Source organism: Trachinotus anak, unplaced genomic scaffold (assembly GCF_046630095.1).
Source record: "Trachinotus anak isolate AG129_WGS33_773 ecotype Australia unplaced genomic scaffold, CSIRO_AGI_Tana_v1 ptg000007l, whole genome shotgun sequence".
Taxonomy (NCBI): domain Eukaryota; kingdom Metazoa; phylum Chordata; class Actinopteri; order Carangiformes; family Carangidae; genus Trachinotus; species Trachinotus anak.
The window spans coordinates 20,319,763-20,339,474 of NW_027273858.1; the positions used below are offsets into that span (position 1 = coordinate 20,319,763).

At 40.8% G+C, this 19,712-nt stretch overlaps 1 protein-coding gene and 1 long non-coding RNA gene across 5 annotated transcripts in view; one reads left to right on the top strand and one right to left on the bottom strand.

Annotated features, from left to right (window-relative positions):
• LOC139623233 (adhesion G protein-coupled receptor A1) overlaps nucleotides 1–19,712 on the top strand; it is a 163,718-nt gene that overhangs the window by 126,904 nt on the left and 17,102 nt on the right. For all 4 annotated transcript variants that reach the window (XM_071481287.1, XM_071481288.1, XM_071481289.1 and 1 more), the window contains 2 exons: nucleotides 7,264–7,391; nucleotides 13,950–14,073. In XM_071481287.1, coding sequence (XP_071337388.1) covers nucleotides 7,264–7,391; nucleotides 13,950–14,073 — 252 coding nt within the window. The remainder of the gene's footprint in view (nucleotides 1–7,263; nucleotides 7,392–13,949; nucleotides 14,074–19,712) is intronic.
• On the bottom strand, nucleotides 6,445–18,774 carry LOC139623235 (uncharacterized). The gene is made up of 2 exons (XR_011691455.1): nucleotides 13,915–18,774; nucleotides 6,445–8,298 (listed from the first exon to the last, which is right to left on the bottom strand). It is a non-coding gene; the product is annotated as an uncharacterized lncRNA (long non-coding RNA).

Consider the following 19,712-nt stretch of genomic DNA (forward strand, 5'->3'; position numbering starts at 1 on the left):
ACAATGTTTGTGCATTCTTGCGTGCACCAATGTGATTACAACAGGGGAAAGGAGCACATTTGTGAGGACATATGTCACAGATTGGCTTACAGATTCTGTGGGTTCAACAGCATCAATTAAAAACAAAATGCATAAAATTTGCCAGAGTCTGGGAAATATTTGCATGTAGCAGGTTTCCCAGTTCAGCATCATAACCAATCGCTGGGCTAAACCAAACACTGCGCCTGTAAGTCCTCTCACATCAGCAGTGTATTTGTCCCATTTTATTTTGCAGGGCCTGATAACCTTGCATCCACTGTGCCTGTGCTCTGAGATTATGGATCAAGTTTAATTGACTCCGGTAATCTGATTTTGGCAGGGGGAGGGTGGATCCTGGATTAAAGTTGTAACTACAACACAAACAGGGGATTGGGGGCCTGTTTAGCTGCCGAGGCAAGGGGACAATGGAGGCATGTTTAGATGTAACATGCCAGTTCTAATCCAGAATAGGCTAAACTAAGCCGCCCTGCATGGCAATATTGTTGCCTGGCTGTAATGAATTGCACTGTCAGAGGGCTGGCCACATTTCCCTGCCGCACAGACACAGTAATAAAGTGGCCACGGTGCTGTGATGTAATACGATAGCAATAATGATAATAACTGGAGTGGAGGAATCACATTTGAAGCTGGCTGCTCCCGTCCCCAGCTGACATTCTGCTGTTGGCTTCTGCAAGGAAAAGTATAGCAGGGAAGAGTTGTTCAGAGCACACTGCGAGCTACGCCAATGGCCTATCAGTCATCATGACAGCCTGGTCAACAAGGGAGTTTCAACTTTACAGTCTGTATCTGTTGCACAGCACAGTGAGATCTATACATAACGTAAATATACAGGAGTCAATGTACATCTCCAATGTAGCAGACTGTGAAAGTCTGGAAATCTGCACATGCTTTAAAGAAAATGATTAATGACTGGATAATAACAACAGCAGTAAAAAGCTATAGTGCACTGAGTCAGTGTTCAGTGTAAGTATTGTGCATTCATCCCACTGGAGTCTGCTGCTCCTCCTCTGTGCTGCAGCGGTTTGCCCCACATCACCCCAGCAGCATCAACACTGCTTCTTGGAACCATATGAACAATTTGTTCAGGGCACACAGTCGTCTGTCTCGCCATTTTTCTTTGGGTCAATCCATCTGCTGAAAGGGACAGACTCCATTCATCCTTCCTCCTTTTTTCCTCCTCTTCTCTCCTGCAGCTCTGTCTGGTCATTTATTTAACCTTTACTTGTCCAGGGAAGGCTGCTGCTGAGCATGCATGCTCCATTCTAGCTTTGCCCTTCTTCTTTTCTACACAATGCTGCTGTAAAGTATATGTCACCCCACAAAAGGGCAGATCCTCTGCTGCTGGCCACTGAGCAGCTGATTAGAACCTTGCATAAGGGTACCTATGTAGTAGTAGAAGATGGGTTATTACTCATTCACTTTCAGCTGGACTCGTTTCCCAGCCTCTGTCTCCCCGCACCTTTAGGCTACTGCTGTCCTTCTTCGGCTGGTCTGGAAGCTGCCTCGTCCACCAGCACTTCAGTTGGAAATATTTGTCAGACTCTGTAATTATGTTGCATAGATTTGGTATCATTGATTCCTGTTGTGCCACTTTTGTCACGTAAAGGCTTTGATCTCTGTTATATAGCTATATACACACACACACAAACACACAAACATGTGTGTAGGTCGTGAGGACTGCCTGTTCAGGGGGGTGCGGGAGAACTGAAGGAGGGTCGTGAGGCGAAGCTGCTGCGTGAGCTGAAAGAGAGACAGGTGCATGACAGGGTTCTGAAAACAACAGGAAGTTAGTTATTGTAGTGAGGTCTGAGTCATAACTCAGTCAAATGAACACAGACATGATACGTGTATTTTTAGATTCAGGGGGATTTGCATTTCTAAAGAATATCATTATATCTGATTCATTGCAAATAAGTTCTCACAACATTTTGTCCTAAAGGGAACAACCATGTCAGACAGTGTCCTGTATATAGTTATTTAGTCATTCTCTAGTCTTTTTGGGTGTCACACCTTTCCAAGGTGCTTCTTTTCTTATCCAGTTTTTGAGTGATTTGGAATATGGATTTGGAATTGTTATATAAACAAACAAAGTAAGAAATATAATTCAGAATATTTTTTTCAAACCAACCCCACAACCTCTGCTTCAACAGCCAAGGTCACAATTAAGGCTTCAACTAAAAATTATTTTCATTATCAGTGAATCTCACAATTATTTTTTCAATTCATTCATTAATTCATTGTATTCAAAAGTAAAGTATTAAATAATGAAACCTGTGACTTAAAAATTGATAAGAACAACAGTTAATTATGTTCATTCATTCAAATAAAAAAATAGAATAAATAAAAAAACAAAGAAATAATGCATTATCACAGCAGCCTCTGCCTTCCTGGAAACAAACCATCTGTTCTTTACAGGCAACTGAAAATAGCAGGGATTGACCCATCACTGAAAGTGCTAATATCTCCTCCAGCAGTAAATCCAGACCTCAGCAGGGCCTGTGTGTGAATGTCCTGCCCTGCTGTTCAGATATGAAGATCTTTCCTGCCTCTGCAGCTTCATTCACACCTGATTTTTAGCTCCACTATCACCAGCTCAGCCGGGATAGAGATGTTAGTCTGTCTTGCTGCAGCTGGATGCTGGGAACAGTACACTCTGTTGTTTGCAGGGCTTTTAGGCTTTTATCACTACGCAATTTGCATGATACAAACTAAAACTAATGTGTTTCAAGCATCGAACCTGTGTACAGTGAAAACGTTAACAAGTGTACTCAAAAATGTCAGCAAGCATGCTAAAAATGCTTGGTTTTTGCCTCTGATGTTAATGGTTATTACTGTCTCACAAAGCGGTGTTTGACAGGAGTGGAGGAGCTAAAACAGTGAAAACATGGTGGACAGTGGTGTGAATAAAAAAATAAATTCTCTAAATCCTGAAAAATTCAATTTCTAAAAGCTAATATATATATTTTTTTTTTTCAAATTGGCCGTAGCATTGAAAGTTGCTACACATTTGTATACTACATGCCGATCTACCCGGTTTTAGTACCAAAGCACTGCGGCACATATGCTTTTGTGAGGAAACACTTCCAGGATGCATGACGTCTTATGGATTTTGAGAGAAGCAGCTCAGCACAGCTGTGGGCTGGGCGGGCTTTATTTGTTGGGGTGTCAAACGGTTAAAGACTCTGGAGGCGAGAGCCAACATCATAAGCCCAGTGATGATGATAATACGTCTCATGAGAGCGTTTGACTTCCTCCCTCGCACCTAAAGCCATTTAACTGTAGCTGCTGTCACTCACCATGTGGCGCTTAGCATCACAATTCACTGTTCAATATGTCTGAGCACGATTTAGTTCCTATCAATGCAGTAACTGATTCCCTCTGAGACGTTTTCTCTTTGACCTTTAGTCAAGTTGATGTTTGTGCGTGGGGTAATTTTTCATGATCTGAACTCCTATGGAGCGATGTTTGCTCTTTAAGTATATAAATCAGCTTACTGCCTTAAAAGCTTCATTTCAGCAGGATTTCTTGCTGATGCTTCAGGCTGTGATTTTTTTTTTCTTCAGCAATATCAATTCATTGAGCTGTAATTAACACCAGCTTTCATTGTCCTTCCATAACATCGCTCCGAGGACAAATATAAACTTAATAATTCCCTGTAAATTTGTAACAGCCAAATTACATGAAGCTGTTTACAATGTTGGAATGTGTTTGTCATGTTTTTTTTTCCCCACAAAGTCCGTTCTCTCATTGTTCTTTCTTTCGTTCCATCTGCATGATATGTTTTTCCTTCATCTGTCTGTGTGCTACTGTGTTCTTAAATTATGCTACATTTCATTTGCCAGGTCCAATTGCAGTTTTCTCTCCATCCCTCTCTCTTGTAATTTTTTTAACTCCCTGGCCAAGCTACAAGCTGCAGTGGCATAACTGTGTGTATTTTCAAAGATTGATCATTCAGATTTTTCTTCCGCCACTTTTCAGTTTGGCAAGAGCAGTTTTTAGAGATATTTTAATAATAATGTTAAAGCTGCTCTAGTCAGCCACCAGCATGGTGATGCAGTCAGTAGCACTGTTGCTTCACAGAAACATGGTTCTGGGTTCAAACTCATCGGACACCGTGGCCTTTCTGTGTGAAGGTTGTATGTTCTGTTGCATGTTCCTCTGAGTACTCCATAGGTATACCATCAGTTAAAAGTCTCCCCCATTTTATTTTTAGGTTAAAGGTAACTAAACACTGGAAAACCATGTAACTTTAATAGAAAACAGGCCTTTTTCAGGAATTAATAAACATCTTTCCTGCAGCTATTGAAGTAAATGATGCCTTAAAAGTTAAAAACAGTTCCTTCAGGTGCCACAACCTTTGCTGATGACTTATTAACCCTCTGTCTGTACAAAGGCAGTGTTGGAACAAACTTTTATGCCCTCTGACGCATTATTAGGACAATACTAAACTGCAGGAAGTAATTCTGTATGGTGCTATCAGAATAATGAGAAAAAGATAAGTAACGAAGACTTGCTACAGCTAGATAATGACTGACAACATCAGAAGAAAAGAACTAAACGGTGGCTTCACCTGATGGAAGACCAGCACAGTCTCTGAACCTCATGGAGCTGGTTTGTGTTGAACTGGACAGAGACGTTCTAAAACTTTTGACTATAGTGTTTGCCCATAGGTGTGAATATGAGTGTGAATGGTCTGTTGCTATGTAGCCCTGTGATTGACTGGTGACCTGTCTAGCGTGTACTCCACCATTCACCCAGTGTCAGCTGGGATATGCTCCAGCACACGAGAAAGAGCAGGTACAGCTATTGGACATATGGATAATCAATATATTCATATCTGATTGGCTAAAACAAGCAGTTTAAAAACTAACCGTGACTAACCCACAGAGATTTATCACCCCACTCTGCAGTTCCCCTCAGCTCTTTGTCCTGTTTTAGTGTCTTTCAGCTTAATGTTTTGGTTTTATAGCCCTCAGCTGTTGTGATTTAGTCACATCATTCTCACCAGCTTTGTTTCCAGAAGCAGCAGGAGCTAAATCCACTGTACTCGCTCTGTTTAGCATAAAAAAAAACAGCTGAACAAAGTTAGCTATTAGCTAGTAAACCATGTTGGTACCATTCTGTGAGAGTTTGCATTCTCCTAGTATTTACATTGACTTCCTCTGGGGGCTCTTGTTTCCTCCCACGGTACAAAGACAGGTGTCACCCAGAACACACAGTTATAATATGGTGATAGTGATAATGGGGGCAGATTTACCTCTCACAGTTCTTAGTCATTTTTGAAACAATTGGGCTTTGATTTCAGCTGTTGATTTTGCCTGTTGACTGTTGATTTTGCCAAATAAAAACATATCTGTCGCTGGCACATTTTCACCAGCTGTAGCTAACTAGCTAATTAAGCTAACTCCATGAGTGGGTTGGTTGGCAAAAAAGTACTTTCCAGCAGACTGTTTTAATACAAGCACCCTGCAAAATCATGTGGGGAGTATTTGTTTACACTCTTTGGTTTTGGGAAGGCAAAAAAAAAAAATATGTCGCCACCCAAACCTGTATTCTGACTATTGCTGTTCCTAGGAACCCACAGCTTCAAGAAATCCAAAGCATGACAGGTTCGCTTTGCCAAGTTTCATTGTTAAAATCCGGATGTGATTAGACAACGATTTTCGTGGGACAGGATGTGAATTTGAGACTGAATGTTCTTAATATGTATATGTGTGCGTGTGTGTTAGATCTGTGAAGACCGGCAACCTGCCCAAGCTGTACCCTGCCTCTCACTCTATATTGCGAGCTGGAAAAAGGCTCCAGAAATTCGCCCCATACCTGGGCCACATTTTTGTTTTCTTCTGGCCTGCTATGCGACCAGCTCCACGCACCCAGATGGTGAAATATATGGGCCAGACTCGGGCCGAGGACACAGGCATAGGTTGGGCCAGAAGTTTCATTTAGCTGCCATCTGGGTGGATGGATGGATTTTATGTTTGCGGTTTATAGTAAATTAAAGACGTGGGCAGCTAGCAAATAAATGTAAACCAAATTTAAGAATACATACACAGAGACTCCAGCTATCCAAGGACAGACCAAGTGATTTCTGGGAAATGGCACGACAGCATCAGAGCAATGACTGCTTATACCTCTAAAAAAAGACCAGTGTCCCTACCACATACTCTCTTGCTCTACATCTCCCCACTGTCATGTTGCCCAAACTTTTCATTTCAGCTCAGGCCGCTACTTTACAACTGTGCTTATAAGTGCTCAGCTGAAGGTCATGACCCCTCGCAGGCCCCGACAGGCTCATCAGCCTTTGGATAAATATCCCACTTGGCTACTCAGCGAGACAATGATGGAGTCAGACAGCGTGTATGTGGATCACTCTCGCAGACACAAACTCACACTGAGCTGCTGGGGTTATGGAGATAAGGTGTGCTTTATTTAGCAGCGTCAACATGATGGGGGCTAAATCATGACGTCACTGTGGGCTCCACACCTGCCTGTGGCACGGGGGGGGGCAGGCAGTCAAGAGCATGAGAAGTAAGCGTACTGATTTTACAATAGCTTGTTTTGTCTCATAATACAAGCTTACAGATACAGCGATAAAATAAAGTATTAAAAAGTTGTCTGTACCCTGAGAGTTTGAAGCAGTAGCTGTCACAACGTCTGCTGTAAGTTGGTCTTGCAGGCTCCGTGTAGAAGAAATTACAAAGCAAATCGACTGTGATGTTGATAAGAGCTTAATGAGCCTCTGTTAACAATGTGTCTTTTAGAGCCACAAAAAGCGACTTAACTTTGTTTTCTTCTTTTTTTCTTTCTATCTGGCTCCTGTCCATTTTTGTTTTGCTTTTTATATTGGCAGACTAGGAGGCTTATGCTATTGTTACATTCACTCGCTCCGGTTAAGAGTGTCAGCTAAATGCCTGAAATGCAAAATGTAAATGTAGGGGGAAGAGTATTCACTCGACAGGGTTGTTACTCTTTTATGTTGATTTGGACAGCGCTCTAACTCGAAGACATTTCCTTGATGTTCATTTGCATTTCGCATTCTCGTCGGCACACTGTACTCCGCCTGTGCATGTGGAGAGCTCATCATCTTTGTCTTTGGGTGGATTGTTGGAAATGCTGTCACTGTGCAGGCGTAGCTCTTGCTCACTGATTATTTTTATGATGCTGTATTGATGATGACTTGTGTCTGATTCACTCTTCTCCTCTCTTTCTCTTTTGCTGCCTCAGGATCTGAAGAAGGTGCTGTCTTTCCCCCCATACCCTGGGGAGTTTTTGCACCCGGTCGTGTATGCCTGCACGGCAGTCATGTTGCTCTGCCTCTTCGCCTCCATCATCACGTACATAGTGCACCACAGGTAAGAAGATGTCGCCACCGTGATTCTGTTGAAGTTCACATTTAAACCTGTTGAGCCTTCATTTCAAATCGCAGCCCTGAACTTCACTTCTGCATCTGGACACTCGGGCAGACGCTCGTGCAATCCCCTCCTTTCTCACCTTTTTACCTTAATGCTTTACAGTCTGTTTTTGACTCCTCTGTCACAGATCCTGGGTTGACTGTGATGTGAGTAAGATGCTTTAGGCTGGCGTAAAGCACTGCAGCCTGTCTGACTAAGAGGACCTAAAACACACAGACAGATGTTTGTGCGTGTGTATGTGTGTGTTTCAGACAGTCAGAGCAGAAATATATGCTTCAAATGGATTTCTAAGGGGTACTTAGGCCACCTTTGTTCCTTTTATCCCATATGGAGATGAGGACATTGAATGCACCGTGTGGCTCTTGTGGTTTTGCTCTGTGGCATTTGTCTGCTCCACTTATGTTCATCTGCTGTAGATGCTGTTATTAAAGCAGGGGGAAGACTGAGCGGCGTATTGTTTCAGCATGCCAATTCATCATCTGTTGTTCCTGTAGCCCATCAGTCACTTTATCATGTCCATGGCATTAATGTGATATTATTGTAATAGCTCTCCATCCATTTTAATATAAAGGAAATAGGAAACGTCTCAAATGTCACATTTTCATTGAAATATTGAAGATATACTGATATTTTTTCTGACAGATATCTTTGGATTTATTAATGTTTTCTTGTCTTTAATGTGACTAAAGCATAAAATGTATGAAACTGTATGAGCAGCATTTGCAGTTTGCATCCATCTGTGACACCAGGGATGAAGACAGGGTGCGTCCCTCTGCAGTCAGACGGCGATGACAGCATCTGGAGCCTCAAACAGCAACGTCGCAGTCTGTCGTCTAGCGTGGCAGCACTGAATGAAGGAAGAAAACGAAAGCTGAGATACAGGCAGGCGCAATTTCAAAATTGCAGGAGACTTGAGATTTTTGATTCAACTGAAATGTCAACAATTTCCAAACATCAAACATCTGGTGTTAAAAATCAAGTTTGTGGTGATTTTTAAATTCAGCTGAACTCAAACCTGAAACTGACAATCAATGCAAAAAGCAATGCACAACCATGGTTCACAGTTTAAAGATATTAATTAGGAATAAGGTAAAGAAAAGAGCTAGAAACCCTCAAACAAGGGCATTTTTAAATGAAACTGCATTTATGAGGAAAAAGGAGACAAATACATGATACACTATAGTGGTTCTAAAGTAGCACAGTTATGAGTGTTAATTTGTAGTTGACACATAATAGATATGTAAAAGATATTTTACTAGACTGTCAAACATATTTCACAACTGAGGAACAGGACAAACTGTGTTGCAATATAAGATCTAGAATCTTAAGATTTATATCTTAATTTTACATTAAAACCCCTTTGCAAATTATGTTGGAAACAAATTTCTGTTATAAACTATTATTTACACGTGACCATACAGCAATGCCCTCTTGCAGTTTTGCTAAATCTATTAAAGTTCCTCTAACATGTTTTAAACTGTGTAAAATTTACTCTGCTATGATTAATATTTTGTTTCACATGGTTTTCCCACATAAAGAGGGAAAAGGGAAAAATGGGGCTGGAACAACATCAACACTTACTTCCTCATTGAGAAATATGGATCAGGCCATGTGTCTGGCCCACCACCACTACTTGCACTAGGTTGACCAGTGAAAGAGTAGAGATTGTGAAGATGGTTAGAGGAGGAAACATCAGACAGACTCAGCCACATGTTTGAGCCTCAGCCAGACCCAGACCCAGATGAGGAGTCTGTTGTGACCAAAATTAGCAAGGAGCAGACAAATCAGAACAGTTGGCATAATTAACATCTTTCATTTGCTTATATTGTTTGTTAGCTTTTAACTGGCAGTGGCTGACACAGTGTTTCAGGTTTATTTTGCTCCGCGCCCCCGTCCCCACAAGTTGACAGGATTGGTTATATGACATATGAAACCCTGGCTGTCTGAATCAGTTTTTATGAGACGGTCATTGGTTCACTGTAGTTCCAAAGTGGAAATACTCAGTCATGGTGTTGAACGCTTATTATGCTCATGATATGTCTTATATTACATAAAGACACCACATGGACATGTTAACAAAGCTAAACACTAGAGTTTTATCAAATATGATGAGTATGATGACGTGCACATTACTATCCGTGTTTTCAGTCGTACCCTGATTTTGTTCATATTTGGGATGTGGTGTTTCATATCCCTGTCTACATAATAGTAACAGTATCTAGGTATATGATCCTTTTTGCTTCTCCATCTCATTACTGGTAATTAAAAATGGGAACTATGGTACAGTGTCTGATCTGTAGTACTCTTACATGTTGCCTTTATTGAACCGTTCTGATCGTCATTACATCATTTACCTTAATGTGGTTTGTTTAACTGACTGTGAGCAGGACAGAGATGATCTAAAACCTGGAGAAAGTCTTTAAATGCAACAGTATCCTGAGCTAGCATACCCAGGACTCTTAAAAGCAGGGAGTTCAAAACCTGATTGTAGCCAGGATACTAGATACACATGTAACAACAGTTATACATTACCGAGTGCTTTTCAGAGCAAAAAGACATTAATTCCAGTCCAAACTAGAGCGCGAACAAGCCCATATTTAAGATATGAAGCTGAGGCTTTTGTGGTCTCTGTCACTCACAGGGGAGTGTTCGAGGGTTTTTCTGTGCGCTGTGCTCACATTAACAAACTCCAGCACATCCTCCTCTTCCACACCTCCCTCTAGGCACTCCCCAGCTCTAAAACACATCTCTGTTTAGTAACACTTGAGTTGTGTAGTATCACTCCAGATGACTGACAGTATCCAAGCTGTGAACTGTGTGTTAAATGTGCAGATTGCAAGGGAGGCTGTTCAAGGACAGGCACAGCAGATAGCTCGTGTTTGAATTTGTTTCTTTCTCACTTCAGCTCACTAACACACACACGCACACACACATGCATAAATATATGCATATACAGTACATACTGCTGGTTCTTTCTCTGCCAGTAAACTAAGCCAAGATAGCCTGTGATTATTGGTGCAGTGGTGATGCATGATGTATGAGCCAAGTGAAGAACATAGTGGGTATCATGTCTTTGAAACCAAAATCCTTTGAACCCTCTTGGTGCAATTTGCGTCAAACGGTTTCTCAGAGTCATGACTCAGTCAAAATGGGAAACTCTGATGTCATACACGTACTGCTGGATTCAGAGGAACTTACTCTCTCCAATCATAGATGTTCGACAAGGATAAACATCCATAAACCCGCTTAATATCCATATTAAAGGAATGTCCTTGACCTCAGATTACCTCACACTTACCAGCATGAATGACTTCTGTGTATATAAAAAGTAATGCGGTTTGTTGTTGTCTGTACATTATTGTGATTGTAATTGTTAGCAGCTGATACAGTATGACTTCTGATGGTGCAAATTTACCAAAAATGTAAAGACATAATGTAGAGGCTGAAAAACAGGGGTTCAGGTGTGACCTTGTCCATGGCAACATGACACTTTCTGTTTAGATCAGTCCAAAGCATGATGGGAAAATTTTAAATTACTTGTAATTGATCCAATATAAAGGAGAAAAACCAAAGTGAGAACAAGCCTTTTTAAATTTGTTTTACATCATATATTTTGTGACAGCAATAAGGAATCAAGCATCATGAGCCTGTAATTAAAGGGAGCAAAAACAGCTAAGGTTGTATTTGGTTAATAATGGCTACCAACAAAATGGTGGACATCAGAACACAACAAGAAAAGACAAAAAATACTTTAGAGGTGGCAGACAATGCTGTTATGTCATGTATCAGCCCTGCGTTCAGTCTCACTGCTCAGCACCAAACCTCAGACAGATCTGCAGCCACATAACCAGTTATGTGTTGGACTTTCTGCCGACCTGACTCAGAATGAATCTAATGTTACTACTGGATAAATAGGTAACAGTTGACTAACATTTTTCATAAACAACATTATAAGCTAATAAAATGTCATGTTTTTAGCTTTTTGGAACCAAGTCACACAAAAAGAATGATCTACTGTAAATTAAAGTTTTTGTATGAAGATTTTTCCCTGATGTAGGTTAACAGGCAACAGTGGGACACAGTTCATTAAACTGAACATTAAATTTTTTGCTGTACTGATATACAGTATATCAGGAAGATATTTTGATATCATGTCACTGATTTCAACCATAGAGTCCAGCCCTGCTTCAGTGTTACTCCCTGCTCTCACACATGATGAGCACGCAGCCCCCTCTATTGTAACAGTGCTGCTACCTGTGATGCTGCCTATGTTTGGAACATGAAATTACTCTGCTGAAATTAACCATTGTATGATGTGTTATATTATACTGTCCATAGCTTTATTGTCCCTTACAGTTGGCTCAGCAGTGGGTGCAGGGTGAGAGAGCAGATGCAGAGAGAGGACAATTTTATTCCCCCTACCCTTTGGGAGATGGGGATATGGAGGGTTGCCAGGTTAATGTACTTGACCCAATGAAAGCCCAGAGCAGAGCCTATGAAAACCCCCTTCCAGGGAGGCCAGGAGCTGGCCTGATTTATGGCCTCTTTGCTGGATGGAGTTCAGTACCTGGACCACGGCAGAGGCATCGACAACAGCAGCTTTAACTCGCCCTCCCCTCACGCAGAGCAGCGAAGCCCAGCCCCAGACACGCCTCATAGCTCACTGCTGAGCCACTGCTTCATCTACAGTTGGCTCACGTGCAGCCGGGGCTCCGCTCCTCCATTTTGGGGAGTGGAGATTTCCAGCAAAGGGTTATATAATTTCAAATGGTGACAGTAACTGTACTGATTAAACAGAAGGAAGTAATTAAAAGAATCGATGGGCTGTTAATTCACACAGTGAGACATGTATGTTGATATTGTTTGACCCATTTATTCTATATTCTAACAGCTGGATGGAAAGTGATAATGTGGGTTAAGTGCCCTGCCTAAGGCTGCATAACCCCCTGGCTGACACCATATTTCACATAGTGGATACAGTTGCAGTGTTTTACATTGTGAAAACTTCAATTGGCCAAGCCATGTGGAAGCAATCTCTTTTTATTTCACCATTAAACCAGCAGTGATCCCTGTTTGTGTGTATATACCACTGCATGTACTGTATGTGTGAAAGTGGGTTAAAGAACTGTGTAGAAAGACAGCACACTGAATAACACACTGAGCTCTTACTAGAATCTGTGAATAGTCCTTTGCCTGAGGTCCATCATTCTGAAATAAAGATTATACAGTTTGTTGGAAGTGTTACCATTTTGTCAACTGAGGATTATTCTTTTCCTTTCTCTTAAAACTGATTCTCTCATTTTTTTTCCTTCTCATTCTGTGAAGATTTGAAACAACTTTTCTATAACCATTATTCCTCTGTCACTGAATGGCATAGATTTTCTTTGAATTTTCTCGTTTTATCTATTTCATGAAGAAATCTTGTGAGGAAATAATTTGTTTTTCAGAATGTAGCTGTAAAAAGAGAAAGGAAATTAAAGACTAGGTAAAAGAGCAGTATGGTTTTGTGCAGTTCATACAGTACATACAAAAAATATGGTTAATGTTAACATTTTGACCTTTCTTCACTGAGTCTTTGAACAATTTCATAAAAATTTGCAAGATATATGGAAAAAGTAAAACACTGTTGTTAATATAATAAACAATCATGTATTTATTCTTGTAGTTTAAGATTTTTAATATTTGACTTTCACCAAAATGTTGTTTTACTTTGATTGTTCCTGCTTTGTTAATGGTGTGATATTCTACAGTGCCATTATTGTAAGATAGTTAATCATTAAGAGTGAATGTTGTTAGGCCATGAGTGAGTTTGTGTGCATGGTTGATGTTGTCTAGCCATGATGTTGATGATGATGATGGTCCCCAGTTGAATCTATTGGAGTTGATGGTGAAAACCCTGCTTCTCCCTCTCTCAATGTGCAAGTGTACTTAGTCAGAGATATATCTTCTATCACTCACACTGAGCTTGCAAAGCTTGGTAATGTGAAAACAATACAATATACAATACAATGTTGTGCTATTTGATGTGGTAAAAATTTAAATTAAAAAAGGAAATGATCCATTACAGTTATAAATGTACTTTACTCTTCCCCTTTGAAATGGTTTGTCTTGACTTTAAAAAATCAGTTTAAGTTAGAGAAATTGAATTATGTTTACTCAACTTGAAAATATTCAGTGTGAGTCATTATCTTGAGCCAAGGTTACATCTTTTTTCCACTGTGCTTTAAAATATTCTGTTAATCAGCACATGCATTGGCAGTGGAGGATGTAATGGCTTGTTTGTACTACTCAGAGTCTATGAGCAGCAATTCCAGGCTCTCCTGTGGTTGTTAATTTATATGGTCATAGCAAGGTAAAAGAAAAGGGCACTTTACTTCACTTTAAAGACTGGCTTAAATCACACGTGATGGGTAATATACCTTGAAAACTGAATCTCAATGAGATTTTACTTTATGGTATGTACCTGCTAATTTTTTGGTTCTTGGTCTTTTATGGCAGCGCAATCCGCATCAGCCGGAAGGGATGGCACATGCTTCTGAACTTCTGTTTCCACACGGCTCTGACCTTCGCTGTGTTTGCCGGCGGCATCAATCGAATCAAATACCCCATCATCTGTCAAGCAGTAAGTACATTCCCTTTTCAGTGGTCCCACTCTCAAAGCTTTTCAGAAAATTGATTATGAATGTCTATTCAGATGATGGCAACCAGAGCACTGAGTGTAGCATGTGGACGTAGAGTACCTTCATGCTTCAGCGGCATGTATGGTCTGGTCACTCTTTTACTCAAGTGTTGGCACAATGAGTCCTGATGATTCAGCCTTTCTCATCATGAATGCATGCACTCTGTCTCTCTCTTGTCCGAGAGTGCTCGCTTTTGTTGCCTGAGATTAGTGGTGGGTGTTATGGCCCAAATTTTACATCACTTTATATCATGGAAAATGGCTGTATCTTCATTTATTTCTTTTCATTTTAATCTTTTGCAAATATTTTTTTTTATACTGAAATTTCAAGTTTGTAGTTAATGCATTATAATTAATTAACTGAAAGCATCACAAATATTATGACATTTTTATTTTGAACACTTGAGCAGAAGCTAAAGGTTTCCAGTGGTTACACACATGCTCAGGTTTTGTCTTTAAGTGCACAGAAAAAGCTTGGTGGTGCTCTCACCCCTGGCACCCCTCAGCAAACTATGTCCATAATTGTGGATGTGCCCCTAGTGGCATATCTCAACAACTACTGGACAGATTACCATGACATTCATGGTCCCCACAGGATGAACCCCACTGTTTGTCGTAACCCCATGCTTTTTCCTCCTGTGCCACCAGCATGTCAAGGTTTTCATTTACCCTGTGAAATATCTCAATATAGGGATTTGTTACAGATATTCATGGTTCCCAGAGGATGTATCATGTGTGATCACCAGTGTGATACATCCTCTGAATCATTCTATAACTACTGGACAGGTTACCCTGACATTCACGGTTTGCAGAGGATGAAACTCACTTTTTATGATGCCCCCTGGTTTTTCCCCTAGTGCCACAAGCATCAAAGTTTTCACTTACCCTGTGAAATATCTCAACATAGGGATTTGGTCCAGGTATTCATGATTCCCAGAGGATGCATCATTTAAGTGATCACCAGCGTCACCAGTCATATCTGGTGACCCTCAGAATCTTTTTTCAACTATTGGATGGATTATCATCGGATTGTGATAATTTGGCGATCACAGGACTTTATCTAGCATCATTATCAGGTCAAAATTTAGATTTGTCCAGTACTTTGGTATGACCAAGTAGCAACCTACTGTGATGTCACCCATTGGTTTATGATTCAAAGCCTCCAGTTTATAATTTAGTCGTCACCATCTTGGTTTTTTTTTTTTACCAGAAGAAACCATGTTTGGATGAGAAGGTGGAGCTGAGGAAGAGTGAGGGGTGGATCTGACCTGCTCTGTACTCTGTCCTGATTATCAGATTGTGTGTGGTACAGTCTGTCAGTCACAAGGTAGTCCCGCCCTAATGCATACCCTGCTTTATGGTCTGTTTTCCTCTAAATGGGACCATAACTCAAAAAAAGAACACCATGTTGTATTGAAGTAGACTTGAAACTAGCTGAGACCATAAACTCATTAGGAAAACATTTACTGAGGTAATAAATCAAGTGAGAAGTAGAATCATTTTCCCACAGACTTCAATGCAATCAGACTTCTTTTTACAGCCAGTGGAGTGGCCCCCTGATGGTCATTAGACAGAATTCAGGTTTAAAGCACTTCTCCAGTGGCTTCACTTTTCAGACCTGGAGTCTACATCCATTTTTATATATAGTCTATGGTTATGACTAAACACTTGTAAGACTAATGACCTTCCCATTAGCATCAGCTGGACTTTGTGTTTAATGGCTAGCAATGGCTAGCAAGCAAATGTTAGCATGCCAATAAACTAAACTAAGGAGATGAACATGATAACTGCGATAACTGCAAAACATCATCATGTTAGTATTGTCATAATGACCAGTTGGACCAGTTGGACCAGTCCCAGCCTGGTCAGGTGCGAGAAGGAACTGATGAAGCCTCTTGGATGAGAGGTGAAACGTCTTCTTAGACAAATAACCAAGTCCAGTTGCTTTCGATTTAAAATTCCTTTGAGATACTATGACCTGGACAAATGAGAATATTCACAGGCTTATTGTCATAATGAGCATGTTAGCATTCTGACTTTAGCATTTAGCTTAGTGCAGCCTGAGCATGGACTCTTAGTCTTGTTTTAGTCTATACTGTCTGCAGTTTCATTCTGTTGTTCTTCATGTGGTTGGAAATTAGTTTGACATTGACTTTCATCAGGCCTCATCTCTCTTGCTTAAATAAAGGCGTCTACATAGCTGCAGCTTGTCAAGTAGTCCTCCCCACAATATCAGCCGTTTTGGCCATAATGAGAAATTGTCAACATTTAATCTGCAAAAAATACTGTAACCAGATAAAGGAAAAAAGGGCTGTCTGAAGTCTCTGTGGATAACCATAATTGCTACTGACACACACACTATCATCTACCACCGCCTATGATGATGGATATAGGGAAGCCAGCCCCATCATGTGATGCAAGCAGAGTGCTTTGTTGCTGCAGTTGGATTTTTTTCTCCCCTTTTGCAATCAGTGCGTGGTCACATGGGTGGTGCCTCCATCTCTGCAGCCCACAGTTATGAATGAGAGAGCGAGACACGTGGAGGGACATGGATATTTGGGATTTCAGAATAGATTTTGAATCACGTCAGAGAAACACTTCACTGGCATCTCACTATTCTTAGGTTTTTATACAAAAAGAAAGGAGGATATGAAATTATACTGTATATAGTAAATACAGGACAGATATAATATTGTGATGGAAGTGAAAAAACAAAGGGGAACCACTCTGAAGGGACAAATAGGAAATGGCGGAGATGTTTGAAGGAGTTCAAATCTGTGTCAAGGTGACGGTCTGAATCAAAGGGAGACAACGTGAGAATAAAGGAGTAACATGATTCTCCTATCACATGGTTGGAAAGCCACATGGTCCTGGTGGAATTTCTCTCCCACTGATTGATAGCTGGACCTGTTTATGTTGTGAGCATGAAACATTAGCTGGAGCAGAGCATCCTCCACTGGCAGCTTACCTCAGCAGGGAGGGAGGGCTTATACTGTTTGTAGCCACAAAGATTGATACTTCTTCTTTTATATTTTTCACTCACACTTTCGACTGCCTTCACTCACTCCATGTTTGCATCAGCAAGCATCGTTCGCTCCCCTTATTGTGAGCTGCAGAGTGTTTGGGACTCGGCTGCCTCTTCTGCTGTCACAAGCACTTTAGGTGGCCCCTTATTCCATAGTGCAAAGACTCCACCTCCACCGGGCTGAATTGCACAGCATCATATTTCATGCCACCGGGCTTTGCCTGAGCTGCCTGGCAGGAGGCTGGGTGACAGGAAAGTCTGTAAGAAGTCACCACCTCTTGTGTCACAGCCGTCAAGTTCTCCACCACTGTGGTGACTGACACAAAACGGCTGGTGTTTTGTCATAAAATACACCTTCCAGCCTTTGCCATCATGTTAATAACTTTATCATATATAGGAACAGTTTTCACTCTGCTCATTGTCTAAATGCTCCTCATCATTGCAAGATCCATAGCTATCCACAGCGATATGCAGTTTTAATTGACTGCAGTATTGATACCATTTTCTAATGAGGCACAATTTTCTACTTTGGTGAGGGTTAATAAGTTGACGCGGGAACCTGACCAGTAAATTGACAGTCCAATATTAACAGTTGATTATTTTATCACAATGGCTTATATGTCAGCTGAGGTGAAACTGAATATAAGGGCATGATAAAGTTCAATGAGAAATGTGTGTGGCTTTGTGAACGCAGAGCGATGTGGAGCTGTGGAGAGATATGGAAGTGCAGAGGACTGTCTGCCTCCAGACCTCTCTCACCCACGTTATCAGACCGACAGGCAGAGGCTGAGGCAGGAAAGAAGAAAATAAACCTCAGCCATGTTCTTTGGAAATGTAAAGAAAGTTTTTGTCAGCCAACATTGAACATTTCTGACCCATGATATTGCCCTGCTAGCTACTACAAGCCACAAGCAAATGGCCAGAGTGGTTTTAAATGATGCAATGAATTAATAATCGAATCTCAGCAATTCCCATTTGATTGGATAAATGTATGTACATAAGTTTACACTCTAGACTGCAGGATGAGTCATCAGTCATATCTGAATGTTTTATAAGAGATCAAATGAGAGGGATTTTCACATATAAATGTTTAAAAATTAGTGTCTGATATATATTTGACATATACTAAGAGATAACTAGACACAGACTAAAACTTGTACTTGCGTTTTTTATTTCACTGTCTCTTTAATCTTTCATAGATCAGTGCAAAGAAATTATTATTATTAATAAGATTATTGGGTTGTTGTTTGTCATTATTGGTGTATCCTCATTGTTTACTTGTTCCTCTGTATATCTTACTTGCTTATTACTACAAGAGAAACCCATTTTATTGACTAACATTTATAATTGAATTTGGAAAGCAATTAATTAACAAAATCGACCTGCAGTTACAAATATTTGTAAGTCCTTGTTAAATGATTCTTTCACTACAATAATCAATCAAATGCAGTTGTTCATTTTAATCAGTGGTTAATCGATGGATTTTGCTGTGGATATTCTCTTTTCAGAAAGTAAATGGTTGAACTGTTCATCAAAGTTTTAATGAATTCAAGATTCACCTATAATATAAACCCAACATTAGTTCTTTTTGTTTGCTTACTACTGATCTATAAAGCATTAATAAATTACAATTTATATGTTTAATTTATTTATTAATGAACACTTAATAAAGGCATGAATCACAGTTTATAACCCCTTCATAACGTATGCCCTATCATAAATGCAGTACACATAAATCTAGCTGAAGTCTGCTCCTGCGGCACACCCACTCTCCGGCAGTGTCAGAGCAGGTGTTGTTGACAAAGCCACGCAGCCTTATTTGGCCCTGGTCTTGCTCTTCAACTTATTTAGCTCTCATTCATTTCTCTAATTTTATCCCGGGGCCTTTAAATATTTTTTTCTGCTCCTCCTTTAGCCAATCACTGCTAACAGGATAACTCCCCGCAGATTTGGGCAGGAGCCCAGATTGTCTGCTGTTCCACTGGGATGGAGGCAGGCCCCACCAGACACAATTTAGGATAATTACAGGGCTGCTTGAGGAGATGTGTGATCACAGGACACACACAGACACACATTCAAATGCACACCAGGATACACGCTGTGCCTGCTGAGTTCTCAGTGCTGCCCCCAATCATCCTACCTTCCCTCTATACACACATATGTAGCCCCCTTCTCCCCTCCCAGGGGGACACATAAGTACACGCTCTCCCTCCGACAGAAGGAACTTCAAGGAGCTCTGAAACTAGCTTTGGCAGCTCTCGCAGCACTTCAAGCATGCACTCCTCACCCAGGCCTCAATCCCTCACCCCCCTCCCTCACTATCTCCACCTGCATCCTATACACTCTATCTGTATGCCACTTTTCAGTCTTGCACCGCCTCCCCTCCCAGAGTGGAACTGTCACTGCACAGCACCCGATGTCTTTATGGCCTCAAAGTCAAAGTCGTCTCTAATCTCTATTTCTGTCTCCTCTTGCAACGCGGCCCACTTTGTCATTAACTTAAGCAACACCCCAGCTGTCACATTACATCTTCTGTTTGTCTGTATTAGGCAGCAGA